The 13,081-nt window shown below is 41.4% G+C and overlaps 1 protein-coding gene across 10 annotated transcripts in view; it reads left to right on the top strand.

Moving 5' to 3' along the window:
- TBXAS1 (thromboxane A synthase 1) overlaps nucleotides 1-13,081 on the top strand; it is a 254,516-nt gene that overhangs the window by 68,367 nt on the left and 173,068 nt on the right. For 8 of the 10 annotated variants that reach the window (XM_088652216.1, XM_035128282.3, XM_088652215.1 and 5 more), the window contains one exon: nucleotides 12,884-12,936. The exons of 1 other annotated variant lie outside the window; for it this stretch is intronic. In XM_088652216.1, coding sequence (XP_088508342.1) covers nucleotides 12,884-12,936 — 53 coding nt within the window. Of the gene's footprint in view, nucleotides 1-11,599; nucleotides 11,810-12,883; nucleotides 12,937-13,081 lie in introns of those variants that run through there. One more of the 10 variants, XM_088652217.1, reaches the window with a different exon arrangement.

The following is a 13,081-nucleotide window of genomic DNA, read 5'->3' as shown; positions in this document are numbered from 1 at the left end:
GGGAAAATGAGGTAGCTGTTCTAAATACTAGTGAGCCTAACAGGTCTGTAACAGTGTTCAGAACGCCTCATTAACATCTGTGCAGGATCTGTGCCAGATGAAGAAGAGGGAGGAGAGATGCTAGGAGCAGCTCCATGCTGGAAAGTGTACAACTTTCATGACTGAGGGAGTGGAAAGAGTGTTATGCGTTCAGCTGGCTCAACGGCGCAGGCTTTAGGCTCAGCTGATTGCGTGGAGCAGAACAGGTCAAGGGGTACTCGCTAGTCCAGAAGACCGTTTGCTGGTCCAGGTTCTCCTGCTGATTCTGGAATGAACCAGCTACTCATGTGAATGGAGTGTGCTCCCAAAATCTTCTGTTGGCAAGGGAGATCATGGGGCAGTTGTTTATTTAACCTGATGCACCTGGAGGCGAAACGTTTTTGATGCTACAAAAAGGGCACCTGGGACTTCCATTTTTAATTTTTTTAAATAAGCCTACTCTGTTTATAGCTCAAATAGAGCCCTCTTGAAGGTCAGGGGTGAAGGGAAATATTACCACAACGTTTAGAACATAAATAATTCTCACATATTAATAATAATATAACCTTGTTGTGGTTTTTTTAAATTAAAAAATCATTTATATGGCAGAAGAAAACACCACGGATTAGGTTCAAGATACTAACTGATAAGAGGGAGAGGGGTGGCTTTGCGTTGCCAGATTTCAAATTATATTATGAGGCCTCCTGCATGGTATGGCTAAAAGAGTGGATTTCATTAAAAGACCCTGACCTTTTGGATCTAGAAGGATTTAATAACAGATTCACCTGGCATAGTTATTTGTGGCAGGATAAGGTTAAATCGCATAGAGGTTTCCTATCACACGTGATTAGGAAACCATTATACGAAGTTTGGGCCAGAAACAAAAATTTATTAGAAAGAAAAACTCCAAGGTGGCTGTCACCAACAGAAATCTTGACAATAAAAAGAACAAACATGGAGCAGAACTGGTTAAGGTATGAGGACATTCTTGTTGAATCTAAAGAGGGCTGGAAAATTAAATCATATGAACAACTGAAAGAAGAAGGTATAGGATGGCTCCAGTATTACCAGATTCAGGACCTGTTCAAAAATGATAATAAAAATCACGGATTCGAGACAACTAAATCTAAATTCCAATCAGAAATTGTGGAAGGTAAGAACAAACTGTTAACAAAAATGTATGACCTCCTTCTGGATTGGAATACAAAGGACGAAATCACTAAAGAGTGCATGATCAAATGGGCAATAGATCTAGGCCACAACATAAATATTGACCAATGGCAAAATTTATGGAAAAACCAGATTAAATTCACGGCCTGCACTCTTTTGAAGGAAAACATCATGAAAATGATGTTTAGATGGCATTTAACGCCTGTTAAATTAGCCAAAATTAATAAAACCAAAAACAGAAATTGCTGGAAGTGTTCTACTAAAGAGGGAGACTATTACCATCTATGGTGGCTTTGTGACAAGGTTAAAGTTTATTGGGAGCAAATATATAATGAATTGAAAAGATTATTAAGATACACTTTCCCTAAAAAACCGGAGGAGATGTTACTAGGTATACTGAGTAGGAATATAAAAAAAGAGGATCAAAACCTTTTCATGTATGCCACCACTGCCGCGAGAGTTATTCTGGCTAAGAAGTGGAGATCAACTGAACTACCGACTATAGAGGACTGGAGAGAGAAAATGTCAGAATACATGCAGCTGGCTAGGCTAACGGGGAGAATAAGAGATCAGAAGGAACAAAAGTTCCAAAAGGAATGGATTAAATTTACAAAATATTTAAAGGAGTATGGTAAAACTTAAGACGCCAGTTGGTTCTCATCACAAAATGCAACAAGTTAGAGCAACCCAAGTCAGAAATTTATGTTTAAATCGCAAGGTAATTTATGACGGGAATAATGTTAAAGAGCGCAAAACCGATTAAAAGGAAAAATAAGACCAAAAGATAGAGAGGTGGAAGTCGATTATAGGGAAAACAGAAGAGGACAGATTATAAATGGGAAAAGGAATTGAAACAAACAAAACACGCAACGAAGTGGATGAATTTGTAATAATTTTCAGTTTATTTAAAAATAATAAGATATATTTTGGAATTTTTATATTTGTATACTTGTAAAAACTCACATCCGTTTCTAGCTGTATCGCATGTTTGGTGGTGCATGTTCCTTTCCGATTTTGGTTGTTGAATGTATTGGAAATGTATGTATGTTGTACATATGTATAGAAAACGCAATAAAAAGAATTTAAAAAAAAAAATCATTTATTTGCTTGGTTTTAATTACATTCTCACAACTGGCGTTCTCAAACCATGAGTTAGGAGTACCTGAACGTTTTGCTAGGGAAGGTATAAGCTCCTCTTGAACTCATCATCTTCAGGCCAGCTGTTGTGTATCACCACTGTTCCACAAGAAAATACAGCAAGCCTCCTCTTCTCTGAACCATATCTGGGCCAAATGCTAAACACACAGCCTTTTGGCACGGTAGCAATGAATTGACCCTCCCAATAGAGCTCTGTCAGAGAGAAGGCTGCTTGAACCTTCACTTGACAGGAGTATTGATAAGAAGAGCAGCTGATCTCCCCCGTTAATGAGAACCGTATGAAATTAGGCTCATTAGAGGAGGCAACTAACCATTGCTTTGGACAGCAGGTTGAAAAAGCTGACTCTCGCAAGCCTGTAATCAAAATGGATGTGGGAGGTGCAGCAACAGCAGCGATGACAGCTCCATGAAATCTTTCATGGTGAAGCTGCCAGATGTAGCTGTCTGAAAGAGAATGATAAATCCATTTCAGTGTTTGAAATGCCAGCTCCTTGGAGTTGCCCCTTCCCCTCACCAAAGCAGGCGTGTTCCTATTTGTTCGAAGAAAGACAGTCCCTATTTTCTGGCAAAATTACAGACCCTGGTTCGTCTCCATTTTTGCATTGTTAAAATTGTTAATGGCAGCTGCTAGATTTCCCATTTTTTCGGACTCAGTTTCCCTCCTACCACCACCCGCCTCAGGTCTCTGGAAAGTGGAGGTAAAAGCATCCTTTTTGCTTGGTAGTGTAGTGGATGTCTTGAGTCAAAGAACAAGATGGCCTCGCCCAGAAGCTGACTGGACAAGCAGTTCAATCTTAACTTTCCACACTGGTGGTGAGGGCAGCAGGCAAGCTTAAGGGCAGGTCCTGACTGCCACTCCTCAGCATCTTCTGCCTGAGGAAGTTATCTCACCCTGCCAAATGGTAGGACTGGCTCTGCGCACCACATTGCACCTCTGATTCTTTTCCTGTGATATACACAAGGTAGCATTTGATGTAATATCTGGACTATTTGTTATTTTGGGGACAGTCCTCTCCCAACTTCTCCTCCTGGTTTAAATCTGAGGTATTGTTACATGACGAAAGAATCTAGGTATGTTAATTTTTTGTTTCCCTTTTTTAAAAAACAACAATACTATTTAAATTTAAAAGATTTCAAATTACAAGAAAGGAGATTCTGACTAAACGTCGGAAAGAACTTTCTGGCAGTAAGAGCTGTTTGGCAGCGGAACAGACACCCATGAGAGGTGGCGGAGTCTCCTTCCTTGGAGTATTTTTAAGCAGAGGTTGGATGGCCACCTGTCATGTATGACCTAGTTGAGATTCTTGCATGACCCTTGGGGATCCCTTCCAATTCTACAATTCTATGAAAAGAGATAAAAACAAAACAAAGTGTTTGACATGATCCCAAAATAACCTGCTAAATTGCCAAAAGACCATTGGCCCTTTAAAGTTATCCTAAAATAGCCTGCTAAATTGTTTTATTGAGAGCGCAATTACCCATAAAGACATGTGCACACACAGCACCGATGCAGTGTTTTTTGATAATTAAAGTCAAGGAAGCAACATTACTGCATCACATGTTGTAGAAAGACCACAGTGTTGAAATTATTCCAAAAGGTTTCCCACAAAGCATAGCTATTTATGCAAACATTATTCCAGTATTGATTGTTACTCTGGAAATGATAGAGTCAGTGCATAGTTGCCAAATTGATGTTGTGGAGTGGAGGGGGGGACCCATATCTCTAACAGTATCCAGTATAGAGCAAGATTAACCAAAGGCATTAACAGGTTTTTAGTTGCTGCATGGCAAAATCTTGAGGCATTAGATTACAACCCATTCTGTCTGTTTTCATTTCATCTTGACCCGGCACATTAAAATCTTTGCCGCGAAATCAACTTTTAATTGAAGCAAATAGTAAAAAATGCCCCATATGGGTGTGGGGGTTCTTTTAAATAATTGTTTGAGCTTGTATGCACTTCCTTAACTTTGGACTTAAGTGAGATGGAGTGTAATCAGACAGAAATCTATTGTCAGTAGACAAACTAACCTGACTCTAGTTTCTTTTGTGTGTGAATCACAGGAAGGGGAACAGCACCTAGAATGTGGCTGGTTGTGTGTTGTGTGTGGCTGCTGGCTTTGCCCCTGATACCGATGTATTAGTCAAGGATGTCTATAAGGAAGAAGCCTACATGCATAGAAGGTGGGGCCGCAAGAGCAGCCCTCTGTACAAATGATTCCTCTTCATGTATGGAGGCATCTGAGAAAGGGTTGTTCAGGCTTCTACCCTGGGACATGTTTTCTTTGTAGGAAATTGGACTTTTCCATGTGGCAGAACCTACGCTTTGAGTCTCTGACTACTGACATCAGGCAGGCACCTTCACTGTACCCAGCTTAAAGCATTTTGGTTTACGCAAGCCAATCCAGACACTTGGTGTGTTATTTCTTTTTAGCTGCTGTTGATTTTCATAGTCTTCTGAATATTTTTTAAAGCCTACATGTCTTTAAATCGATAATTCTAATGTTTCGTTTTGTATTTTTGCAAACTGCCTAGAGGTTTTCTTGAAAAGAGGTGACATTTTATTTATTTTCTTAAATACGTAAAATGACGTAACGCTAAGCTGTGGACAAGAGTGGGCCGAACAATTAGCCTGACATTAGGCGGTGCCTTCTGTTCTTTCTGCCTTATTTTATTCCATGGCTGTTCTTTTTATGAAATTAACTACTGTAGGCAACAGCTTCTCTTCCCAGATGTAATCAGACCGCATGTGTGATCTTGCAGTAAGAGGATGCATTAATAACTCTCTATTTAACTACATTTTGCCTCGTAAAATATCACACACATTGATGGTTGAATTCCCATCAAAGGGAAGCCCTCAGGATTTGTTTCTGCGAGTCATATTTTTGACCAGTGTTCTCAAACCAAAGCTTAAACCTAGCGGTTCCCTGCTCTCCCCTGGTGCAGCAACAAAGCAGAAGGCGGCAGATATTTATTGAATTACTGATAGAGCTCTGAAAAAGAGGAAACTCCATAATTCCAGGGGAAGCACCGAAAATGCTTCATGCTCTTTCCCTTTCCTTGGCTACAATCCTGTGCTACTTAATTGGGGAAAGGCTCGTTGCAATCAATTCTAAGTAGTTCTAAGTAGACATGGGTTTATGATATTTATTTCTCTAATTGATACACTGTTGTATCCATGGCCAATTAACTGGACAAGATCTCCCATCACATTTCAGTTAGAAGCAGTTGTGGGCGTAAGAACCATGGTGTTGGTAAAGTGAATCTGACCTCTTCCCTGCACTGTTTCTACAATACAGACCCCCCCACCCCCTTCTCCCTGCTTTTTAATCTTTGGGGAATACATGTTTGTAACTAATGGGACAAATAGCAGCTGGAGGGGGGCTGGTTTGCTGCGGGAGCGTGGCAAAGACGTATGAGTTAAATCCAAGCCAATTTCTCTCCATGCCCAGCTGCTTTTAAAAGAAATGTGAAGGGGGCCAGACTCCAATCAATGGGTGGATATTGTAGGGAAGTGGATCTTGACTAAGCTTCGGAAGAAACTTCTTAATAAGAAGAACTATTTTAGAGTGAAGCAGATGGCCTTGGGAGATAGTAGGGATGGGAGAGAGATTTGTTTCAGTTTGCATTTAAAGGCAAAGTTAAATTTGCTATTCCCAAAACAATATGCATGAAATTCAACCTTCCCCTCGAAATTGACTGTGCTCCAAATTTTGCAATGCAGTTCTTCAGGGATGTGTATAGCAGTACATTAATGGAAACAACCGACAAATAGTTCTTACATTAGGAGAAATGGCTTGCAAAAGTACATATATTGGGAGAATTTTGTATTCAGATGCTGATGATTTTTTATGAAGCTTTTTTTAAATCCACAGAGATGTGGAAATCTGGCAGATTCACCTATTCCTAGATGACTTTCCTTCTCTGGAGTCATTTAAGCAGAGACTGCAAAGGCCGCCTCTCAGGGATGGCTGCTGTTGTATCCTGCACTGCAAATCCTTCATTGGGAAGGACATGGGCTCCCAGCTGCCTTCCACATTCTGTAGGATAGACATTTAATCACAGGTTTCCAGGGTCTCTTCAGGGCAGGGTATACAGTATAACATTACCAAAATATTCCTGGATTTTGGCAGTAGGGCTGCAGAAGTGTTCAATGATATGGATGTGTTCAGTACTCCTGGAGAGTAGTGAGGTGCAACAGTCAGAGATATAAAACAACTGTTAGTGGCAGGAGATGTGGTCGGATACAGGTGGATACCTGTATTTTAAATGCTGTACCAGGTATTTAAAAGGCTACTCAATTTTGATGTGATCTACTAGGCTACTCTGTTTGATTTTTGGAAGATATAATAAGCAGCCAACCCAAAGATCTTCCAGCCCTTGGGAGTTCCACAAGAGGAAAGATTGAAAATGTGAAGAGCCTCTTTTCAGCAAAGTAATTTGCATTCACCCTCCGGACTGTTGAGGCAGCACTTCTGCCAGGCTTTTTATATATCAACCTGCTCCTAGCAGCTCCTTCTCAAACTGCTGCTGAACTGCTCTGGCTGATTTTCATTTGCTAACTATGAATCCTCCATTGTTAGGATAGCAGTCTGCATTCATTTCTTCAGAAATCTCTCTCAACAGTATGGAACCAATCTCTGCCATATGATGTTGCTGGAGAATTTGTTATTTCTTCATTTAGCAATTGTGTTCCCTTCTTTCTCTTTCCATTCCTTTTCCCTTCTCTCTCCTGTTTCCCTTTCCCCCAGAAGTTATAAGCATTCCGCTCCACTTCTTAGAAGGGGACTCTCGCCAAGGGAATTAACGAAACCTAGATACTCAACTCCCCTAATTTGTTTGCAGAGGATTTAGTCCTAGTTTATAAACATGTGCAGAGGATCATCAAAAGAACACTGCTGGATCAGACTAAGGGCCCATCTTGTTCAGGACCCTGTTTTTAATATTGGCGAGGCAGATGCCCTTGTACTTTGTACTTTGTACTTTGGTTTGTTGAGCTGAGGATGATGAAGTATCTAGGTAAGCCTTCCCCACCTTGATGTCTTGCGGGTGTTTTAGATTACAAAACTTGCTGGCCGGGGCTGATGGGAACTGTACTCTAAAACATCTGGAGGATTCTAGATTTGTGAAGGCTGGTCATAGACCAGGCAGTGTAGCCCAGATGTTGTTGGACTACAACTCCCATCATCCATGTCCATTTGCCATGCTGGCTGCAGCTGATGACAGTCGTTGGAGTCCAGCAACATTTGGAGGGTGACAGGTTCCCCATCTCAGTCATTGAGGAATGACTCAAATTTGAAACCGGACCAAGATGCTAAAAATTATTTTGTTACTGCATCTGTCCTGGGCTTTCCACCTGTACAGTTTGAAGAAATTCTGACTGGTTTCGGTGGTGATTTTTGTTTAGTCTTAGCCTAAAACTTGCATACATGTACAATGCAATTCTATATGTGCCTGCTCAAAGGTTAGTCCCATTGAATTTAATGGAGCTTACTCCCTAGTAAGTGGGTATATGTTTTATTAGCCTTAGAGCAGGCATCCCCAAACTTCGGCCCTCCAGATGTTTTGGACTACAATTCCCATCTTCCCTGACCACTGGTCCTAGGGATCATGGGAGTTGTAGGCCAAAACATCTGGAGGGCCGCAGTTTGGGGATGCCTGCCTTAGAGGAATTAATATAGGCAAAAGCCATTTATTTGCAGCATTGGTTCATGAGATGAGGCAAATGGCTAATCAAGTGTATAAACACAACATTGCATCGAAATATTCCCCTTTTCCTTTTCTCCCAAAAAATCTTTAAAAGGTACAAAATAATTTACAGCTTGCTGAATTTTAGTCAGGGTAATTCTTTTTAATTGTCTAATGAGAACACATTGTGCTAATTGTCATATGCAGATTCAATTAGCATTTAGTTAATTAGCCTTTACAAATGAGGATTAACTTAATTACATAACACTAACCTCTCAATAACTCTAAAGGGTAGGAAGGCTGCTTTCATTAAATTCAGAATGCCTCTGTGTGTGTGTGTGTGTGTGTGTGTGTGTTAGTGTTAAAATCTGAAATGGCACACACATAAATTTAAGAATATTACCCACAGAGGACAACTATTAGAGATGATGATCAAAGGAAACAAGTTGTGTACATGACTTGGTGGTGGTTGTTTTTTTAAAGCTTGGAGAAAAATTCTGCTGGCTTCTAGAGCAATTTCAGCTTTGTGATGGGTTTACTGAATTGACTGCATGTGTGCACATGTGTACAGTGTGAAGACGGCATGTACTAGTTACTGTATCTGGTACATATTGTTGAGATGCCACATATTTAGAGATGACAGGCCTACAACTGGTCCACTCAACAACATGTTGCATTGTGGAGTCTTCCTGTCCCATGTTCCAGCCAACCATGAGACAGGAGGGATAGCTTGGTTGGTAGAGCATGAGACTATTAATCTCAACATCGTGGGTTCGAGGCCCACATTGGCCAAAAGATTCCTGCATTGCAGAAGGTTGGACAAGATGACCCTCTTGGTTGCTTCCAACTCTATGATTCTGTGCCCTACTCTAGGGCATGCCATTATGTCCCCCACACCCTGAGACACAGTCTGAGCTAGTTTCTGAGACGTGTTTTGGCTGCATAGCCACCATAAGTCAGGATCTGAATAGATTTAATATAATAAAATTCTAACAGCCATTGCATGTGCAGAGACAACAGCTTTCTTGAATAGGAGTCCTGCAGTCCTAGGGAACCAAATCAGGTGATGTGCCCACCCCCCTTTCTGATGCCCAAATGCTACACTGCATTTTAAGCATTTTAATATGTAGCCTTGCATTCCTTTGCTGCCACTTATTTAGACTTTTCCACTTGCTAGATCCAACCGTTTTGTGTTGCACCCCGTAGATGTGCAGCTTAGGGAGCCTTGTTCTGCTGAGTCACTTCCACTGCGACTGCCAGGCAGAGAAGAAGGCTTGGTGCGTAGTTCACCCATAAGGCTGATAACAAGCAAACACTTTTTATTGCTAAAAATTTTATGGCCATGATCGCTAAGCTGGTTTCCCTGTACGTGTGTGTCTTAAAGATGTCAGCGCAGAGGCAGATGAAAAATGGCTGAATATGCAAAGCCTTTGCACTTCTCAAAGGTGGTGCTTAGATATCTTTTGAGCTCCTCTCACACATTATTTATGTGGACGTGTGATCCACCTTGTAGGAGAATGTAAAACAGAAGAGAAGCGCTTGTAACCCGATTGCACATTTTGACCAGTGTAGTTTCAGGTCAGCCAAATCTGACATTGTGAAAACTCCTGTTCCTTGGCTATTATTCCCCTCGTTCTGAAGTTGCATTTTTAAGGGTGGCTTTTCTTTTTAAGTATAGAAACATTTAGGTATAGATACATTTCCCCATTAAATAGAGAAACTTCATTGCATTAGGCTGCTAGTGGCAGAAGCCTTCTTTTTATTATATTATTGCAACTTACTATATTACACTTAATATTAGTGCTGTGCTGAAATCCCACCCCAGCCCCAACTATTCTCCATTAATTAAGAAGAAAAGAAATGGCTATTCTTCTTGTTGTTTGCAACTGATTGTCCATTTCAGTGTATTATTAGAAAATATTTAGACATTTTTTTATCCTGCTTTTCTTGAAGAAACCCAAGTGACTTACAATGAATAATGCACCCCACCCCAAGTAAAGGATTCATTTGATTAAAAAAAGTAGAAGAAATGCTTTGAAATCCCTCACTCAGTGAATCTTCTTGGTGCATTATTTTCCCTCATGAAACGCTGCTGCCAGCTTTATTAGCTGCTGTTTCACTGTCTCCAGAGATTCAAATTCCAGCCTTGATAATTTGATCTGAATATCTTGTGTTTTATTGGAAATCACAAATACCGCAAGAAACTTCATTGTTTTCAGTATGTGGTTCGGCAGGGCTGGGGTGGGGCAAGGCAGTAAATGAATGAAATACATTGCTGGTACTGAAGCTTTGTTATAATAAAGGACTCTGCTTGCTCTTTTGGCCATTGCAGTTCCTTACCTCATGAAAGTTGTTTGGGGGGGATACTTGAAAGGTCTCTTCCTTGATTTGTTTCCTGCTCAGTAGCCTGCTTCTTTCCATTTGGCTCTATTCATCATCCTTCTACTCTTTGACAGTTCCAACACTTCCTTTGTTGAAGGGTCAAGTGACTTTCCAGTTTAGGCTACAACCCTAACCCCATTTACTTGCGCGTACGTCCCATTGATTTCATCTCTGAGTAGGTACAGTGGTACCTCGCAAGAAGAATGCCCTGCAAGACGAATTTTTTGCAAGACGAATGCATCTTGCGATCTGATGGTGACTCGCAAGATGAATTCGTTTTGTGAAAAATTCATCTTGCAAATTGCGGCTTCCCATAGGAATGCATTGAAATTTAATTAATGCGTTCCTATGGGCAAAAAAAGAAATTTCAGTGCATTCCTATGGGAAACCGCGATTCGCAAGACGAATTTTTCACAAAAGGAATTGACTCGCGGAATGAATTAAATTCGTCTTGTGAGGCACCACTGTATGGTTACAACTGTGCTACAAATTCTTAAAATTTATGCAGAAAAGTGGCTTGCCTCTTTGGCCTGGAGTCGAAACGCATTAACATTCTCCGACATTACTTTGATTATATAGGGCTGAAACTCAGAAACTGGCCCAAAATGCATCAGCCAGATTACTGGCTGCATTCCATTTAGAGACCATATGCCCCCTGTTTTAAAACAGCTGAATTGGTTGCCAGTTCATTTCCAGGTCCAATTCAAGGTGCTCTTCCTTACAGACCTTCTCAGTTGTTAAAACCATCGGAGGGGAACCTATTGCTTGTTCCCCTGCCCCCAGAAGAAAAATGTATTGTGAGTGGTTTCACTGAATTATTTAGATTAAACATTTTAAGGTTTTGGCCCTCTGGTTAGGGCTGACTCCAGGAAAGGCGGCTCAGGACTAAACTGAGAGTTTAAAAGAACACAGGATCCGAAGAGAGGTTATTCTGACATTGCAATTTAAGTCATGACAAGCACATCCAAGAAACTGGCACAAAAGACTGTAATTCAAACACCAATAAATATGATTCTGAAACAGATCATATCTCTGCACCGTAAAAGAAGCCAGATCTTAAAAACCAGCCAAGTTAAAGTAATACTCTATAAAATTCACTCACCGTAAGAATATAGTATAAAAAGAAAAAATAGCTTCGCCTCCAAGCGAAGTGTTCAACCCTTCTTAATTTAACTTTTATCTATGCATTCTCCGCCCCTTCAAAATGGATAGATAGCCCACAACCATTTTGGCATACACTTATCCATTTATGGCATCCTGACATCTGATATATTTGAAGCTGTGTTTCCTAACAGTGCAAGAGCATAGCAGGACAAGGCTATGGATCAACACAGCCCTCCTTACAGAGCAGCTACTGACTGCTTCCATTCTTGCTTGCAAGAGTACACAGAGAAGGTATGTCCCAGTCCGCTCTGGATTGAAGAGGCTGGATGCCTGCAGATTGCGGTATCATCAATGGACAAACAAGCCTTAAAAACTGCTTGGGACATCTGTATTCTTGGGAGCACAAATGAAGGAGTGTGCTGTCTGTGAGGTGCACCCCACAGGATGCTTTGCAGTGTCTCTGGGGTACAATTGTTAGCGGATCATGCAGTGCAGCTGTTTTGGGGTGGTGCGGTGTCTTAAGATGAGAGTTGCCTGCAAAGGCCACACAAGGAAGTATATATGAGAGAGATGTGTGGCTATAGGAAGATTCCCATCTTTCTGCTTGGAGCAAACTTTATGAAACTATGCATGGCATGGAGAAAGCAGATTGAGAAATGTTATTCTCCCTTTCTCATAATGGACGTCCAGCGAAGCAGGAATATTCAGGATTTGGGTGGCTTTGAAAGAAGGTTAAAAGGTAAAGGGACCCCTGACCATTAGGTCCAGTCGTGACCGACTCTGGGGTTGCGGTTCTCATCTCGCTTTATTGGCCGAGGGAGCCGGCGTACAGCTTCCGGGTCATGTGGCCAGCATGACTAAGCCGCTTTTGGCGAACAAGAGCAGCACACTGAAACGCCGTTTACCTTCCCGCCGGAGCGGTACCTATTTATCTGCTTGCACTTTGATGTGCTTTCGAACTGCTAGGTGGGCAGGAGCTGGGACCGAGCAACGGGAGCTCACCCCATCGTGGGGATTCGAACCACCGACCTTCTGATCAGCAAGCCCTAGGCTCTGTGGTTAGACAGAGGATAAAGCTAGCTATGGCTGCTAACCATGATGGTTATGTTTTACCACCATAGTTGGAGGCAGTAATTCTTCTGAATCCCAGAGGAGAGGAGAATAGGGCTGTTGTGCTTGGGCCCTGCTTCAAGTTTTCCACATGCATCTGGATGGCCCCTGAGAGAATAGGATGCTTGGCTAGAGGGGCCATTGGCCCTTCTTGCGTTCTCAGATTCGATTTTTGGATGAAGGTTGGTGAAGTAGCAGAAAGAGTGGTGCAAAGAATTAGTTATAACACTGCGATGTTTCTTTATGTCCACACAGGGCTTTTGGGAAGAACACAAGAAACTGATAAATGAATATGGACCTGCTTGTGGGTAAGGAGCTCTTGATTTCATTTGCATTTGCTGTTGTTGTTTCCCCGTTTCCCAGCACAACCCTACCCAAGTCTATTCAGAAGTTAAGTCCTATTGAATTCCGTGGGGTTTGCTTCCAGATAAGTAGGGCTAGGATTGCAACCTT

This window comes from Zootoca vivipara, chromosome 9, assembly GCF_965207765.1.
Source record: "Zootoca vivipara chromosome 9, rZooViv2.hap1.1, whole genome shotgun sequence".
NCBI lineage: Eukaryota > Metazoa > Chordata > Lepidosauria > Squamata > Lacertidae > Zootoca > Zootoca vivipara.
This window is presented reverse-complemented; position numbering and strand designations above follow the sequence as displayed.